The sequence below is a fragment of the Cololabis saira genome, chromosome 13 (genome assembly GCF_033807715.1).
Source record: "Cololabis saira isolate AMF1-May2022 chromosome 13, fColSai1.1, whole genome shotgun sequence".
Taxonomy (NCBI): Eukaryota; Metazoa; Chordata; class Actinopteri; order Beloniformes; family Belonidae; genus Cololabis; species Cololabis saira.
The window spans coordinates 44126252-44145638 of record NC_084599.1 but is presented as its reverse complement, the minus strand read 5'-3'; the positions used below and the strand labels follow the sequence as shown (position 1 = coordinate 44145638).

General features: G+C 45.4%; 1 protein-coding gene across 1 annotated transcript in view; it reads left to right on the top strand.

The window, feature by feature from the left end:
- Positions 1-19387, top strand: part of niban1a (niban apoptosis regulator 1a) — a 57536-nt gene that overhangs the window by 15206 nt on the left and 22943 nt on the right. The window contains exons 3-10 of the mRNA XM_061739015.1: positions 1095-1223; positions 1368-1482; positions 3272-3448; positions 6911-7026; positions 11385-11489; positions 11981-12143; positions 14205-14386; positions 16776-16922. Of these exons, the coding sequence (XP_061594999.1) occupies positions 1095-1223; positions 1368-1482; positions 3272-3448; positions 6911-7026; positions 11385-11489; positions 11981-12143; positions 14205-14386; positions 16776-16922 (1134 nt within the window). The remainder of the gene's footprint in view (positions 1-1094; positions 1224-1367; positions 1483-3271; positions 3449-6910; positions 7027-11384; positions 11490-11980; positions 12144-14204; positions 14387-16775; positions 16923-19387) is intronic.

The following is a 19387-nucleotide window of genomic DNA, read 5'->3' as shown; positions in this document are numbered from 1 at the left end:
GTAGTAGCAGCAGTAGCAGATTAGAAGAACGAACAAGTTTACATGACACCATTGGATGATGTAGGAGATTATAACATTGCTTTGGTTGCGATCTCGGCAAAGGAAACGGTGCCAGCGACCTCCGCGTCGTCACTAGCTGGTATCTGACCGGGACCAGCGCCACCAGCAGGCCAGAGCGAGAACTGCAGGTCGCGTACGCGTTCAATTCAATTCAATTTTATTTGTATACCGTCTAATACAAAAGATGTTGTCTCTAGACGCTTTCCAGAGATCCAGAACATGAACATGAACATAAACCCCCGATCAATTATTACATAAACAATGGCAGGTAAAAACTCCCCTAGTGGGAGAAAAGCCTTAAGCCAAATGTGGAAGCAGCAACGGGATGACCACGGGTGGGGACCGCAGGCCAGCAGCAGCTCCCGAAGCTCCGGCCCGTTCATCAAGTCCCAGGTTGGGGTGCAGGGTCGGGGAAAGGTTGAGAAGGGGCAGGGAGAGGAGTCTTGACCGGGCCGTTACCCTGCCCCTCTCACTCCCACGCTGCAGGATCCGGTGTTTTACATTCAGAGATGCTCTTCTCCACCGGCAGAGGAAGCTGCACCATGTACAAAAGAGAAAAAAGAGAAGAAAGGGGGGCCGGCACAAGAAACTACAGAGGCGATGGACATAAAATGATAGCTATGAGATACTAAATAAAAATGGAAATAGAGAAGAGAGGAAGGGGAGAGGAGAGGAGAAGAAGGGTCAGGGGAACCGCCCAGTGGATCATGTCGGTCCCCCCTGAGTTCAGTGTCTTTTTGAGAACGCGCACGTCGACGCGTCAAATGACCGCAGGATACACGTGGCGGCCATGATGGGTACGTGTACGCGGTCTGAACTGCAAGTATATCTCCGGTCTAACCTCCTCTGGTCCGACAGGGGGCTCCGGAGGAGGGCCCTGGTTCTGGTTCTGGTTCCTCCTAACCTGGTTCTGGTTCTGGTCCCCCTAACCTCTCTGGTCCCCAGGCGCCCCCGGAGGAGGGCGTGGTTCTGGTTCCTCGTAACCTGGTTCTGGTTCTGGTTCCTCCTAACCTGGTTCTGGTTCTGGTCCCCAGGGGCCCCCGGAGGAGGGCGTGGTCCTGTACGAGGAGGTGGTCCAGTACCTGGACGAGGCCCGGAAGTGGAGGGAGCGCTACGTGGTGGTCCGGGCCAACTACTGCCTGGAGCTGCACGACGGCCTGGAGGTGAGTACTGACCCGGGACCCGGGACCTGGGACCTGGTTCTGCAGGGACCCGGGTCTGCAGGGACCCGGTTCTGCAGGGACCCGGTTCTGCAGGGACCCGGTTCTGCAGGGACCCGGACTCACCTCTGTCCCCCCCCCCCACAGTCGTTCCTGAAGGGAGTTCCCCCCCGACACAAGCTGCTGCCCACCGGGGGCCGAGTCCTGACGGAGGAGGAACCGTACATGGCCCTGGTGGACAGGTGCTTCCCCGACGACGGAGGTGAGGGGGGATGGTACCGCTGGGGGTGGGGGGGGCTACGGTACCGCTGGGGGGGCTACGGTACCGCTGGGGGTGGGGGGCTGGAAGGTTCCCGGTCTTTCTTAGGGAGCTTTCACTCCTGTCCCATTTGCAGCAGTTGTTCCGAAACAGGGAACATTTCCCCCTAAAGATCGGTTGGTTTGGTACATGTGAACACAGCAATCGTGCTGAGGTGGTTTCTTTGCAGTGAGAACATAATCCACACAGCAAGAGTCGGTGCAGCCTCCACCTCCTTCTCTCCTATTGGACGTGCCGAGATGTCGTCACAGCGCGGCACGGTGAAATTAAAACATTTTCAATTCGGGCAGGGTTTGCACAAACGCCGCAGCAGGTGTCCTCTCGCCCGCAGAGCGGTCCACTCTTGCGCCGGTAGCACATACACAATGAATGGGATCGGCGGCGGCAGTCTGCACTTTGCACCCTCTCTGTGAAAGGGGTTATAACTAGGGATGCCCCGATACCAATACCAGTATCGGTATCAGGGTACCGATACTGCTCTCATATACTCATACTCACAAGAAGTCTCCGATACCACGCACCGATACGTCATTGTTGTTGTAGTTACTGGTTAGCGCCGCTAGGGGGAGATGTTGAGCCGTCCTGCGGCTCCCTGGGTCAGTCTGCAGCCTGGCTGAGTAGTAACAGCAGCAGAGCTGCTGCTCTGTGGCTGTAGCTGCTGTTCCATGTTTCAGTTTCAATTCCATCTTCCTTAATTATACAAACTGGACGGTTGAGTATTCACTTACTCACAGGAACTTTATTAAACACTCCACGTAACTCACAGTACAACATAAACAAACCCATTGTTATATTCCGGTTAGCCGGTTAGCCGCGTTAGCCGCGCCCTCAGTTTGTCTTGCTTCTGTCGTCGTCCCTTATTTTGAAATATGTCCACCCTGCTGACATCCCGCTAGCAATAATTGTCACTATCTTGCCTGAAACGGCACTGCCAGTCTCACTCACGGGCACCACTCTCCTCCCACCACCACGCGCCACGCCGGTTAGCCGCCTAGCGGCTAACTGGACTGTAACAATGGGATTGTTTATGTTTTTCTTCTTCTTCTCAGTTTTATTGGCGGATCACAACCAACTTTAAGGTGCATACCGCCACCTACTGTACAAGAGTGTGAAACATAATTTAATTTAGCCTGTTTTTTAAATTCTATTTGATTGTTTATGTTGTTCAGCTGAAGCACCGCACATGCTCAGTTGATGTTCCTGCGACGAGACTAAAACGCGGAGGAAAGCCCGGCCGGCCGAGTTTTGTTTAAAATTGAATTGTCTTCCAATTCATTGCATTTTTCATTGCATTTTTAGACTAATTATTTTTGTTGTAGAAGTATCGGATCGGTACTCGGTATCGGCGAGTACACAAATTAAAATACTCATACTCGTACTCGGTGTGAAAAAAATGGTATCGGGACATCGCTAGTTATAACCATTGTTGTTTTTCCCGCGGTACGGAAGAGGAAACTCCTTCCACGTTCATTTCTGACCAATGAGAGAACAGTTGGTTCATGGCATTTGTTATCCGCTTTGAACCGCTACAGACGGTTTCCTTGTGAACACAAACGTAAAACGGAACAACTGTATGGATTTAGCCCCTGAATCAGAACAACGGGCCACAGGTCTGAAAGCGCCCTGAGTCTAGAAGGTTCCTCGTCCAGGAATTCTTCCACCTGTCCAGGTCCACCAGTAACTGGACCAGAACCGGTTCTCCAGGTGCTAACTGCTCTGTCTCTGGTTCCAGGTCCGGTTCCAGGTCCGAAGGAGGACTTCCTGCCCCCCCTGGCCGGGATGCCGGGCCAGTTCCCGGTCTACCTGCGTCTGCCGTACCGGAGAGACTCGTACTTCTGCTTCAGGCAGGAGGACAAGAGGGCTGGATTCATCTCCATCCTGTCGGACTGCATCCGGCACCAGAACCAGGGTAGGACCAGAACCAGAACCAGGGTAGGACCAGAACCAGAACCAGAACCAGGGTAGGACCAGAACCAGGGAGGGTTCAGAACCAGAACCAGGGTGGGTCCAGAACCGGCTGCGGCATCCGTTGGGAACCAGAGAGAGTGCAATTCATCCGAATGTTGTTCAGTGGAGGCAGACATTATCTCACTACTAATATGATCTGATAAAAGATTCCTAAAATGGTTGATACATAAACTGGACTTTTGTTTCCAATTTACTAGAATGGTTTTCTTTGCGATACATAAGGCAGTGAGAACCCGGTGTGTCCAGTTAGGTTCCATTTGAATGTCTCCCAGGTGACCTAATATACATACCGTGGGGCACACTGGGATTCTGTAGTTGATCCATGTGGATAAATCCTCACAAATCTCCTTCCAGAACCTCTGTACCGGTGCACAAAACCATAAAGCATGCATATAATTATCAGGTGTTCTCTGTGCACTGTGAACAGATATTAGAGGTCTAAAACCATCATTGATGGTCCATGAACCAGTCCAGGATGTTTCATCACCTTGGCCAAAGCCTTGCCAAGTGCAGTGACATCAGAGCAACTGGTTAAATCAAATCTAGGAGAACAGGCCAAAGGCTTTAATGAGAGTACTGCACCAATTGATGTGGACTATAAATTAAAAGCAAACTGACAATAATAAAACTGCTCAAAATCACCTTCCTTTTGTAAAATGCTATTGGTCTCGAGTATTTAAATAGTGTTGGTTAAAGTCTTCTCACACCTTAAATGCTGCATTAGAAAACAGAAGGGCTAATAAAGCATTTAACTTTTTTACTTGAAACCTTTGGGAAGCGACCGCACGGCAGAAAATGGGCCGTTCTTAAAGTTGGTGCAAAGATGGAACTAGGGGAATATGAACTGGAATGAAAAAAACTTTCAGTCAAAAATATTTTTTTTGCTTTAATCCACCTGATTGATGGATGACTGATGGATGACTGATGGATGACTGATGGATGACTGATGGATGATTGATGGATGATTGATGGATGATTGATGGATGATTGATGGATGATTGATGGATGATTGATGGATGACTGATGGATGACTGATGGATGACTGATGGATGACTGATGGATGACTGATGGATGATTGATGGATGATTGATGGATGATTGATGGATGATTGATGGATGATTGATGGATGATTGATGGATGATTGATGGATGATTGATGGATGATTGATTGATGGATGATTGATGGATGACTGATGGATGATTGATGGATGACTGATGGATGACTGATGGATGATTGATGGATGATTGATTGATGGATGATTGATGGATGACTGATGGATGATTGATGGATGATTGATGGATGATTGATGGATGACTGATGGATGATTGATGGATGATTGATGGATGACTGATGGATGATTGATGGATGACTGATGGATGACTGATGGATGATTGATGGATGACTGATGGATGACTGATGGATGATTGACGGATGATTGACGGATGATTGACGGATGATTGACGGATGACTGATGGATGATTGATGGATGATTGATGGATGATTGATGGATGACTGATGGATGATTGATGGATGGATGATTGATGGATGATTGATGGATGATTGATGGATGACTGACGGATGACTGATGGATGATTGATGGATGACTGATGGATGATTGATGGATGGATGATTGATGGATGACTGATGGATGATTGATGGATGACTGACGGATGACTGATGGATGATTGATGGATGACTGATGGATGATTGACGGATGATTGACGGATGATTGACGGATGATTGACGGATGACTGATGGATGATTGATGGATGATTGATGGATGATTGATGGATGACTGATGGATGATTGATGGATGGATGATTGATGGATGACTGATGGATGATTGATGGATGACTGACGGATGACTGATGGATGATTGATGGATGATTGATGGATGATTGATGGATGATTGATGGATGACTGATGGATGATTGATGGATGACTGATGGATGATTGATGGATGATTGATGGATGATTGATGGATGATTGATGGATGATTGATGGATGATTGATGGATGACTGATGGATGATTGATGGATGACTGATGGATGATTGATGGATGATTGATGGATGATTGATGGATGATTGACGGATGATTGACGGATGATTGACGGATGATTGACGGATGATTGATGGATGACTGATGGATGATTGATGGATGATTGATGGATGATTGATGGATGATTGACGGATGATTGACGGATGATTGATGGATGACTGATGGATGATTGATGGATGACTGATGGATGATTGATGGATGATTGATGGATGACTGATGGATGATTGATGGACGGATGATTGACGGATGATTGACGGATGATTGACGGATGACTGACGGATGACTGACGGATGATTGATGGATGATTGATGGATGATTGATGGATGATTGATGGATGATTGATGGATGATTGATGGATGATTGATGGATGATTGATGGATGATTGATGGATGGATGATTGATGGATGATTGATGGATGATTGATGGATGATTGACGGATGACTGATGGATGACTGATGGATGACTGATGGATGACTGATGGATGACTGATGGATGACTGATGGATGATTGATTGATGGATGATTGATGGATGATTGATGGATGATTGATGGATGATTGATGGATGATTGATGGATGATTGATGGATGATTGATGGATGACTGATGGATGATTGATGGATGGATGATTGATGGATGATTGATGGATGATTGATGGATGATTGATGGATGATTGATGGATGATTGATGGATGATTGATGGATGATTGATGGATGACTGATGGATGATTGATGGATGGATGATTGATGGATGATTGATGGATGATTGATGGATGATTGACGGATGACTGATGGATGACTGATGGATGACTGATGGATGATTGATTGATGGATGATTGATGGATGACTGATGGATGATTGATGGATGATTGATTGATGGATGATTGATGGATGATTGATGGATGATGTATGGATGACTGATGGATGATTGATGGATGACTGATGGATGATTGATGGATGATTGATGGATGACTGATGGATGATTGATGGATGACTGATGGATGATTGATGGATGACTGACGGATGATTGACGGATGATTGACGGATGATTGATGGATGATTGATGGATGACTGATGGATGATTGATGGATGACCAGCTGTCATGGTAATAAAGTCCCATCAGTTCATCCAGCTGTCGTGTTGCTTCATCCTCTGATCCTCAGTTGCACAGAATCAGTTGCCGTAGCAACCGCCTCCCGCACCACCGCGGAGGGCGGAGCCTCAGAGCCTCAGAGCCTCAGAGCCTCAGGCTGCAGGAGGAATCAGCCGAGCGCCGAGCACCACTCGCCGGCGGCGAGTGGTGCTGGAGGCGGAGCCACCAGGTGATCATGTGACCTCTCTTCCCCCAGACTTCCTGAAGAAGAAGAGCTGCGAGGTCCAGGCCTTCCTCCGAGCCATCCGGCTGTTCCGGCAGGACAAGGGCCGCTACGAGGCCTGGGACATGCTGATAGGCAGCGACGTCCGGGTACGAGACCCCGCCCCCTGTGGATCTATGCTCCGCCCCCTGTGGATCTATGCTCCGCCCCCTGGGCTTCTATCCCCGCCCCCTGTGGATCTATGCTCCTCCCCCATGGTGTCTATGCTCCGCCCCTGTGATTATATGCTCCGCCCATCATCAACACGTTTGTCACACCTGTCTAAAGTTGCTGTACGAGTTTCACGCTACGGTACCGCCGTGTTGCTGGGAGTCGAGAAGGTTCCAGAGTCTAGACCAGGGGTGTCAAACGTGCGGCCCGAGAGAGGTTTTCATGCGGCCCGCGAGAAGTTTCCAACGCAAAAAAACGAAATGTTAATTTACTAAAAAGGAAGGCATAAATAATTGCCATGAATCGCAGCATATCTGATAATATATTTCTTCTACAAATCCATCGTTATTCCACAAATAGAGCAGTTTTTTCTACATTTTTTTAGTTTTCTAGAATGCATTTGCCGATTTTATTTCTTTGTAGACGGTCGTTTATTTTTATTAACTGACTACTATTATATATTTTCGCAGGAAAAATATCACTGCTAAAAAAGATGATAGAAGATATTTATTTGGAGAATTTCAGTTTTGAATACGAGGATAGTGACAAAGTAAAACAGTTAAAAAAGAAGTGCTGACTTTTTCGGCACACTGGCGTAAATATCCGCGCCAATTTTTAAAAATAAATACACTTAATTGTACTGGAAAAATCTCTAAATCACAAAGAAACACTTAAATTTCCTACATACTTGTTTCTGTTTATCTTTGTAAAATGATATTAAAAGTATCTTACATAATTTGAAAAAAAACGAGAAATTTCAATAAAAGATCCTGAAGAAATATATTTTACATAATTAGAGTGTAAACAAAGTGCATATTTCCTTTAAAATTAACTAAACTGATATTGGATTAGATAACAATAGTAAAAAAAAAAAGAATTAGAGAAAAGATTTTCCGCACCGTTTTTGTTATTTTGAGTGTGCGGCCCGCGAGAAAAAAATTGGTCAAATCCGGCCCGCCAAGCAAAATGAGTTTGACACCCCTGGTCTAGAAGGTTCCAGAGTCTAGAAGCGGGGCAGGAACCGCCCACGTGTCCTCGCCGCGGCTCCATTGTCGGTGCCTGATTGTTTCCTCGGAGGAGTCTGCAGGAATCCTCTCCGCTGAGCGGGAGTGTCCCCCCCTCCGTGTCCCCCCCCCCCGCCCGTGCTCCAGTTAGCGTCAGAGCTCAGGCGCGACTGGAATGAGGGGCATGTTGCCACGGCGACGGTGGAGTGTTTCAGTCGTCTTCTTTTCCCCAGAAACTGAACAAATGTTTTCAGGCTGCAGTAACGTCTGGAACACGAGGAACGTCTGTCCCGGGGCCTCGGAGGGACAAGGGTCCAGGTCCAGACTCCAGTCCCTGATCCTCCAGTCCCTGATCCTCTAGTCCCTGATCCTCTAGTCCCTGATCCTCTAGTCCCTGATCCTCCAGTCCCTGATCCTCCAGTCCCTGATCCTCTAGTCCCTGATCCTCCAGTCCCTGGTCCTCTAGTCCCTGATCCTGTAGTCCCTGATCCTCTAGTCCCTGGTCCTCCAGTCCCTGATCCTCTAGTCCCTGATCCTCTAGTCCCTGATCCTCCAGTCCCTGATCCTCTAGTCCCTGATCCTCTAGTCCCTGATCCTCCAGTCCCTGATCCTCCAGTCCCTGATCCTCTAGTCCCTGATCCTCCAGTCCCTGGTCCTCTAGTCCCTGATCCTGTAGTCCCTGATCCTCTAGTCCCTGATCCTCCAGTCCCTGGTCCTCTAGTCCCTGATCCTCCAGTCCCTGATCCTCTAGTTCCTGATCCTCTAGTCCCTGATCCTCTAGTCCCTGATCCTCTAGTCCCTGATCCTCCAGTCCCTGATCCTCTAGTCCCTGATCCTCCAGTCCCTGATCCTCTAGTCCCTGATCCTCCAGTCCCTGATCCTCTAGTCCCTGATCCTCTAGTCCCTGATCCTCTAGTCCCTGATCCTCCAGTCCCTGATCCTCCAGTCCCTGATCCTCTAGTCCCTGATCCTCCAGTCCCTGGTCCTCTAGTCCCTGATCCTGTAGTCCCTGATCCTCTAGTCCCTGGTCCTCCAGTCCCTGATCCTCTAGTCCCTGATCCTCTAGTCCCTGATCCTCCAGTCCCTGATCCTCTAGTCCCTGATCCTCCAGTCCCTGATCCTCCAGTCCCTGATCCTCCAGTCCCTGATCCTCTAGTCCCTGGTCCTCCAGTCCCTGATCCTCTAGTCCCTGATCCTCCAGTCCCTGATCCTCTAGTCCCTGACCCTCTAGTCCCTGATCCTCCAGTCCCTGACCCTCTAGTCCCTGATCCTCCAGTCCCTGATCCTCTAGTCCCTGATCCTCCAGTCCCTGATCCTCTAGTCCCTGATCCTCTAGTCCCTGATCCTCTAGTCCCTGATCCTCCTCTAGTCCCTGATCCTCCTCTAGTCCCTGATCCTCCTCTAGTCCCTGATCCTCCTCTAGTCCCTGATCCTCTAGTCCCTGATCCTCCAGTCCCTGATCCTCCAGTCCCTGATCCTCCAGTCCCTAATCCTCTAGTCCCTGATCCTCTAGTCCCTGATCCTCTAGTCCCTGATCCTCTAGTCCCTGATCCTCTAGTCCCTGATCCTCCAGTCCCTGATCCTCCAGTCCCTGATCCTCTAGTCCCTGATCCTCTAGTCCCTGATCCTCTAGTCCCTGATCCTCCAGTCCCCGATCCTCCAGTCCCTGATCCTCCAGTCCCTGATCCTCTAGTCCCTGATCCTCTAGTCCCTGATCCTCTAGTCCCTGATCCTCCAGTCCCTGATCCTCTAGTCCCTGATCCTCCAGTCCCTGATCCTCCAGTCCCTGATCCTCCAGTCCCTGATCCTCTAGTCCCTGATCCTCTAGTCCCTGATCCTCTAGTCCCTGATCCTCTAGTCCCTGATCCTCTAGTCCCTGATCCTCCAGTCCCCGGTCCTCCAGGTCCAGAGGACACTACACATGCCCCCTGAAAAGATGCTGCTCACTCCTCAGGTTAAGGAGGAGACCTGAGCTCAGTGCAGGAACTCCTGGGGTTGGTAGAGGATGGAAATGCCCAGGGACCTCATTTATAAAAGAGTGTGTAGGATTCATACTAAAAGTGTACGTGCGCTCAAAAGCCGAAAATGGCGCTCGCACAAAAAAATTCTGATTTATAAAACCGTGTGCACGTACACTTGCACGCAATGTTCTCTTTATAAATCACAGTCCAGCTGGAAGGTTGAAGGTGAATTCTCCTCATATCCCGCCCTCTACACGCCCACTTCATACCATAAATGTTGAATGCAAAGTAGTTCATGACTGTATTTGCATATAAATGAGCTGCTGAGCGTGCACAGCGCCACCTCCAGTCTGTTTCCTACACTGCCGTGCGTCAGGATGAATGAACGTGTCCAGCCACCGTGCCACTAAATTTCACGGAGACTGAGATGGAGATGTTGTGGATGAGGTGGAGGCAGGAAAACCACATTATTTGGTGGTCACAGTAGTGGCATCACTAACAGAAATAAAGCGAGTGAGTGCAAGCACGTCGTTGCTGTGCTAAACGCCGTGAGTACCACAAACAGATCTGTGGCAGAAATAAAAAAGAAGTGGTGTGATCTGAAGGTGATTGCCTGCCAGAATGTGATTTGTGGCCGCGGGAGCACGCACAGCAGCCCGTTGAGCGATAGCGCTGAAACGTCAGATTTTCAGATTATGAAGCTCAAGAATGAGATCAAATCATATTTAGGCAGAAACAACTTTTCATTAACTTTATTTGGCCTTCAATCAACTTTTAGCAGGTAAAAAGACCCATTTTCAGGGGAGAAATCAGATTCTGGCAGGCAATCACTTTTTGGCACGACACCGGCGCGGCGTGTCCTGCACCGCGGCTGCAGCACCAGACGCTATTATATTACAAGTCTGATATGTGATGACATTAAAAGTATGACATGAATCTGCTTCATTTCACCACCTCACCGTCTGCGTCTCCAGTTCCCCAGATCTTCAAAATGTTCCTACGGGAGGGTCAGGAGTGGCGTAGACATACGCAGATTTTTCAGTTAGTTTTTTCTTTTTAAATCCCAACCTTTGCGTAGAAGGTGGCGTGTGCATCTTTCAAGCCCTGTTTTGTAGCACGCAAGCTTTATAGATGAGGCCCCTGGTCTGTAGCTTAGGTAGGAGCACTGGGTGATGAAAAATGGGGAAAAGAATCGGGGATAGAAATATTATTTAAAAAATAAAAAGTGATGTCATCAGTTATGTCATCAGTGATGTCATCGGGAGACACCACAACAAACCTGTTCGGGGTTCAACTGTGTTTCCGGGTCAGAACCTCTCCTATGTGTTGCAGGTTCTGGCCAACCTGGTGATGGAGACGCTGCTGCCGGGCCTGGAGTCGGACCTGCTGCCGCGGCTCAAGGCCAAGAAGACGGACCGGAAACGGGTCTGGTTCGCGGTGAGTCCCCCACTCAGACCCAGTTCTGCTGCTGAACCGGGTCTGTAACCCGGTTCTGCTGCCGAACCGGACCTGTAACCCGGTTCTGCCCCTGAACCGGGTCTGTAACCCGGTTCAGCAGCAGAACCGGGTTACAGACCCGGTTCTGCCCCTGAACCGGACCTGTAACCCGGTTCTGCTGCTGAACCGGGTCTGTAACCCGGTTCTGCTGCTGAACCGGACCTGTAACCCGGTTCTGCTGCTGAACCGGACCTGTAACCCGGTTCTGCTGCTGAACCGGGTCTGTAACCCGGTTCAGCAGCAGAACCGGACCTGTAACCCGGTTCTGCTGCTGAACCGGACCTGTAACCCGGTTCTGCTGCTGAACCGGACCTGTAACCCGGTTCAGCAGCAGAACCGGGTTACAGGTCCGGTTCTGCAGCAGAACCGGGTCTGTAACCCGGTTCTGCTGCTGAACCGGGTCTGTAACCCGGTTCTCTGGTTCCCCCCAGACCATGGAGGCCGCCTACGTCCTGGTCCAGGAGCAGCTGCTGGACGGGCTGGCGGTTCTGAAGGACGAGTGTCGGGAAACGGCCCGGCAGCACGAGGTTCTGATCCACTCTGACATGGACCAGATCCTCCGGTCCAGACGGATCCTGGAGGAGAACATACGAGGTACCGGTCCAGTTCTGGTTCCCCCAGGAACCCGGACCCACTTCACCTCTTCCTCTTCCATTATTCTTTAAATCCAAAATAGTACAAGTGTTCATATTGCAGAGTTAAGGACTGTAATAATATACAAATCCAGAAATAACTCTTAGATCTGAATTAAGGGAAACAATTACCGTATTTTCTGGACTATAAGCTGCTACTTTTTTCATAGGTTTTCAACCATGCAGCTTATACAAAGGTGCAGCTATTCTGTGGATTTTTCTTCCACCACTCGGGGCGCTCTAACCGGAATTAGAATCAAAACTAAGACAAAATTAATGCAAAGAAGAATACACTACTTCTTCTTTAGCAGATAGAAGTAGAAGCAGATTTCAAACAGATTAATAGATAAATGAATAGCGGTTATTTTCTCTTGGTTCTGTCCCGTTTTAATCAGCAAAGTTGCTGCCGTGTTAAAAGACACTGTTAGGAAAGATCTATTTAGGTACAAACTGTACATCATTTACAGTTCAGAATCCTTTTGTACATGTAGTAAATATCTAATCTAACAACAGAAATATCTGCGGCTGAAATGTCTTTTTTTTCTTAATAGAACGGATGCGGCTTATATGCAGGTGCAGCTTATAGTCCAGAAAATGTGGTAATTTTAAATTAAAGACATGTAGAACTACAGGCAAAAAATGTTGCATTTCCAACAGTGGAGTTTATGGAACAGTCTGAGTTTGGAGCTGAAACAATGAACCATCTACAGGTTCAAAAGAAATACAAAGAAATGATTTTTGCCAAATACAGGGAAGAGGAGACACGAGGTAGTGAGTGTTGGGATTCAGCATAATGTACGTATATAAATTGGTATATAAAATAATGATTATATTGTTTATGATAAGATGTGTATATATATATATATATATATATATATATATATATATATATATATATATATATATATATATATATATATATATATATATATATATATATATATATATATATATATATAGGACTGACTCAGAAAATTAGAATATTGTGATAAAGTCCTTTATTTTCTGTATTGCAAAAATGTCATACATTCTGGATTCATTACAAATCAACTGAAATATTACAAGCTTTTTTTTATTATTTTAATATTGCTGATCATGGTTTACAGTTTAAGAAAACTCAAATATCCTATCTCAAAAATTTGAATATTCTGGGAATCTTAATCTTAAAGGAGCATGAGGCTCCTTTTAAGAAATGAGACTCTCTAGCGCCACCCTTCACCACGACGGCCGTCGGGGGTACTGCAGCCAACAGTGAAGCCGGCACGGGAGAACGGGGAGAACGTGCATGCAGCGTCATGTGACGTCACATCCGCAGGACAGCGCGGGAAATTTGGGCCCGAATTGCAGCACATTTTGCAGCAACAGCCTGTTCAAGGCAACGGAGAGATACACTAGAGGAAACATTCTTTTTGGTTTGGAACGCTTCATCTGACATTATTACTAGAAAACTTAAAACGTATACGGATTTTTTTCATAAATCCTGCCTCAATCCGGCCTCAAGCTCCTTTAAACTGTAAACCATAATCAGCAATATTAAAATAATAAAAGGTTTGCAATATTTCAGTTGATTTGTAATGAATCCAGAATGGATGACATTTTTGTTTTTTTAATTGCATTACAGAAAATAAAGAACTTTATCACAATATTCTAATTTTCTGAGACAGTCCTGTATATGTTGTATAGGTATATTATTTATAAGTGCTCTGGTATATCATTTATTTATATCATTTATTTATAATGCTCAGGTGTAATATTGCAATGAAGTGCTGTAATATTTTTATAATGTAATAACAGGTATATTTTTTGACAAAGTAAAGCTTGCTGTTATATTTATTTATATTTATTTTGTATTCAAGCAAAATTGAAATAGAAACAAGCGTTAGTACCTCATAAGTTTTTTACTCCTACTCCTTTTCGGGCATGAAGGTTTTATTTCCCTTTGATTTTGTTTAATGACGGTTTATTTGTATTATTTTCTGATGTTTTGTGTAACTGTTCTTCTTTTTTCTTTATAATCCTCCAGCCCGGGTGTCGTCCCCGGCCGAGCGGCTCCTCTCCGGGTCGGTCCAGCCCTACCTGGGCTCGGTTCTGGAGGAGCTGATGGAGCCGGTCAGCTCCGGGTTCCTGGAGGCCCGGCAGCAGAGCCAGGACCTGATGGACCGGGCCTGCCGGGACGTGGACCGGGACCAGGACACGCTGAAGCAGGTCGGTACCGAACCCAGCGGGGCCGGTTCTGGAAGGTTCTGGTTCTAGAAGGTTCTGGTTCTGGAAGGTTCTGGTTCTAGAAGGTTCTGGTTCTAGAAGGTTCTGGTTCTAGAAGGTTCTGGTTCTAGAAGGTTCTGGTTCTAGAAGGTTCTGGTTCTAGAAGGTCTTTAACGTTTGTAGCACCCGTTCTGCCAGAAGTGTTTATGACTGCGTTTCCAGCATCAATAACTCTTTTAAAACCCGAATATGATCAATGACCCGGTTTTGCACGGCCATGTAAACACCAATAACCGCTTTAAATAACAGAATTTTCTCATATTCTGGTTTTTAAAAACCCCAACATGACCCCTGGGTTACTCCTTTTAAAACCTGAATATTGGGTCATGTAAACGTAACAGAATATCCCCATCAAACGGAACAGGAATCTGTTTTCTGCACATGTTCTGTTCACAAGGAATCCTGGTCTTTTGAGTCCAGGAAGTTCTTCTAAACACGGAGAAACCAAGACCAGGAGGAGACTAATCACTTCATAAATGGAATGAAGGATATTGTAACGATTCCCAGACCAGGCGGAGACGGCTCGTCGCTTCCACTTGCCGGTTTATTGCCAGGACGGTATTGAACAGGGTTACAGCCAAAAACAAAGAGCACAAGCCGACCAGAACTCGCACTTCCCGGGCTGATACCACAACAACTTCAATTAGGACCCCAGAAGAAGAAACTAGGGGCTCAGCGCCAGCCCCCCGGTCTCCACTCAGCAGCACGCTGGTTTCCCCCAGTGTCCAGTCGCGGTACTGCAACAGAAAATCCCATGTGGCCCAGAAAGCTTTTTTCCCATAGACCGCAATAGTAAAAGAGAAGCCTCTAAAACTGTTCACAGGAACCTCCAGCTGTAATCACCGGCAATTACTAATCTTTGTATTCTATATTTTTAAGTCATGGACTTTATATCCGTCAAAAATGTTTTATAACGGCCAGAAAAGTAAAAGAAAAGTCTCTTTCTGGGCGTGACGTCACGGATGACGTCACAGCCGTGTCCGTGCATTCATGGATGTTTATATTAATATATATAATGTAATTATATTATATTAATACATTAATAATATATGTAATACTATACATGTAATAATATACATTAATTAATATATTATATTAATATATATTATGTAATCATATTATATTAATACATTAATAATATATATAATACTATACATGTAATAATATACATTAATTAATATATTATATTAATATATATTATATAATTATATTATATTAATAAATTAATAATATATGTAATACTATACATGTAATAATATACATTAATTAATTAATATATTATATTAATACATATTATATTAATACTCGCGTCATTGCCCCGGGGCATGATGGGACGCTGGAAAAGGAAACTACAGGCCGAGAAACAAAACGACTTTACTGGACTGTTGATTATCCTCCGTGCTGCTGTTATTGTTGTTGTTGTGGATTTGGATACAGGAAGAAGAAGCAGAAATGACGGTAATTGCGTCATGATGTTCTCCGTACGTCGCTGGTTTGATCCAGATAAATGATTAATTACCATGGAAACAGATAACCCTGTTAACTCACGCATGGAAACACATTATTCCCAATGTTTCAGTAACCGGAATATTGACCTTAACCTGAATTTTGACTGCATGTAAACGTAGTCTATGTCAGGGGTGGCCAACGCACGGCTCACGAGCCGCATGCAGCTCTTGCGACTTTATTGGATTCAAGGTTCCTACAGGTGCTTGAAATCCTTGAAAGTGCTTGAATTTCAATGTTGTGTTTTCAAGGCCTGAAAAGTGCTTGAATTTTAGTTTAAGTGCTTGAAATTATAACTTGGTTTCTTTCACCAAATTGGGATCAGACTGTATAGTTTAGTTATTACAAGGAGAAATAGAATCAGTCAGATGAAACATAACTAGATGTTTACAGCACGATACAATGGACATAATTGTGATAAAAAGCAGAAAAAATAATGATGAGTATTTATATTCCTGTAGATATTTTACCCCAGCCCCCCAGGTGCTTGAAGATTTAGAAAATTATCCTTGAAAGTGCTTGAATTTGACCTTGAAAAATGTGTAGGAACCCTGGGGAGAAAACCAGATATTTTACTTGTCCTGACTGGACCTTCAGAGTAGTGTCTGGTCCTGGTTCTGGTTCTGGTTCTGGCAGAATGGGTGGGCGGTTCTGCTGCTGTCCGGTCCCGGGTCAGCGGGTTCAGTTCTGCTGCTGTCCGGTCCCGGGTCAGCGGGTTCAGTTCTGCTGCTGTCCGGTCCCGGGTCAGCGGGTTCAGTTCTGGTTCTGTCCGGTCCCGGGTCAGCGGGTCAGCAGGTCAGCGGGTTCACCGTCTCTTTCCCCCCAGACTCTGGCGGGCCTGGCCAGACCGGACCTGCTGAGCTGCTACCAGAAGATCGGCTCTCTGCAGGACCGGCTGCAGCACCTGGAGAACCGGTTCGGCTTCTCCGGCACCGCGGCGCTGGTGCACGGGGCCCAGATCGACCTGCAGCAGGTGAGATGGTGCAGTTTAAATCCAGTACAAGGATTAGTAGCAGCAAGACACGACAGCAGCAGTCCAGGATAAAACGTCTGGTGCTGCAGGAACAGAGGAATAAATCTCTCTGTGGAGCATTTTTTTATTTTATTTTATTTTATTAGTTTGCACACAATAAAAGTAACACTTACAATCAAAATAGTAATAGGTTCAGTTTCAGGTTTCTTCCTTCTCTAACAAGTTCTTTTGTCTTGTCTACATTAAGAATAAGGTTTCCTCACTAACTGACAGAACTGTCCACTTCTCTTTGTCATTATTAAAACTATAGCCAACAAGGGCAGAATCATCAGAAAACTTTTGTAGATGACAGAATTTCTGCTGTGCCTGCAGTCAGAAGTGTACAAAGTAAATACAAACGGAGATAAAACTGTACCCTGTGGAGCCCCAATGCATGTGGTAACAGTTTCTGATCTACGGCCACGAAGACTCACATTTACCTGTGAGGTAATCGGTGACCCAAGTGATAGTAGAGCTGTTAATTAAAAAGCTTATTGGCTAAGATCTGTGGCCGTAGTGTGTTAAAAGCATTAGAAAAGTCAAAAAACATTATTCTGATAGATGCATTACTAAGTTCAATTCAATTTTATTTATATAACGTCTAATACAGGAGTCGGCAACCCAATATGTTGAAAGAGCCATATTGGACCAAAAACACAAAAAACTAATATGTCTGGAGCCGCAAAAAATGAAAAGTCTTGTATCAGCCTTAGAATGCCCTGCTGGTAGAAACGCACAATTTAAATGACATATTTTGTCACTAACATAACTAAGCATAAATTACATAGAAAACACCAGCAAAAATATTTTTAAAAAAAATGAAATAAATAAGGATTTAATCCAGATTTGAAGTAATTAAACCTTCATATTGTTTAGTTTTTATACATGTTAAGGATTTTTTTTTGAAATGTTTTAATTTACTTTTTTAATTGTAGTTTTCAATTTGTTAATATGTGAATTATTCAAGTTTAATCCACTTTTTTTGTAAATTTTTTCATTTAATTAGAATTTAAATTACATATTTGGATCAACATGTAACAAACATGACAATATTAAAACAAAAACAACAATATTAAAACAAAAAATTTAATCTGGATTTAAAGTAATTAAACCTTCATATTGTTTAGTTTTTACCTATTTTAAGGATTTCATTTTTTTGTTTTTTGAATCCTCTTTTCTCCTCAGTTATTTTTCCCTTTGGCCGGTTTGTTTCCAGCAGCTCCTGCTGGCGCCGCCTGCTGGTAGAAAAAAGTGTTGCAGGCTCCGACGCAAATCTTCGTTAACAGAAATGTTGAAATTTAATATTTATTCTACATATTTTTACTGCAATGGAAACCGTTAACAATGTTTGTGTCATGTTTGTCCTCCTATAGAAACCACATTAAAACCAAAAATATATTTCCCTCCCCCATTTACTTTCATTTTCAAACATTTTTGAAAAAGCTCCAGGAGCCACTAGGGCGGCGCTAGAGAGCCCCATGCGGCCCTAGAGCCGCAGGTTGCCGATCCCCGGTCTAATACAACAAAAGTTGTCTCCAGACGCTTTCCAGAGACCCAGAACATGAACATAAACCCCCGGGCAATTATTACATAAACAATGGCAGGTAAAAACTAAAGTGGGAGAAAAACCTTAAGCCAAACAGGAGCAAGAAAAACTCCCCTTTAGGAGGGAAGAAACCTTGAGCAGGACCAGGCAAGTTCCAGGTGACTGTATATACTCTGTGTAACAAATACAGAAGGGCATCGTTCACACCTACACCTGCTCTATATGCAAATGTAAGCGGGTCCTGAAAGGCACAGACCTGCCTCTTTAAACGCCCCGGGACAGTCCTCTCAAAGCACTTCATTACATGTGAGGTTAAAGCAACAGGTCTAAGATCTTTCAGTGCCCTAGCATTTGGTTTCTTAGGCACTGGCACATTACATGACATTTTACAAATATCAGGAATCTTAGACAAGGACAGAGACATGGAGAACAAATAGTGCAAAACTGTGCACAGCTCATCAGCACACACTTTAAACACGTGGCATGATCCCATCTGGACCAGGGGCCTTATTTACTTTCAGGCGTTGAAGCTGAATGTACCTCATCATAAGAGTGGCTCGTACTGTAATTAGTGCCACGGCTGCGCCAGAGTCACTCTTATTATTGCTCAGGCTTATTATTTATTCTTCTGTATAAACTTTGGCGCGTAACTGGTCCCGCAGCTTTAAGAAAACGCGAAAAGTAAAAACGTAGAAACGTGCGCCCTAATCGGGAATCGATTGGTATGACTTTTATTAGCGATTGGTGCGCCCGTTTTTGCGCAACGTGCGAAAACGTGCGCTTTTTGGGCTATCCGGAACGCATTGAGAGAACTTTGGGGCCTCACCACTCGCACACCGTTACTCGAAAAATTCTGAACTGATTTAGAAAGTTGTAGGCC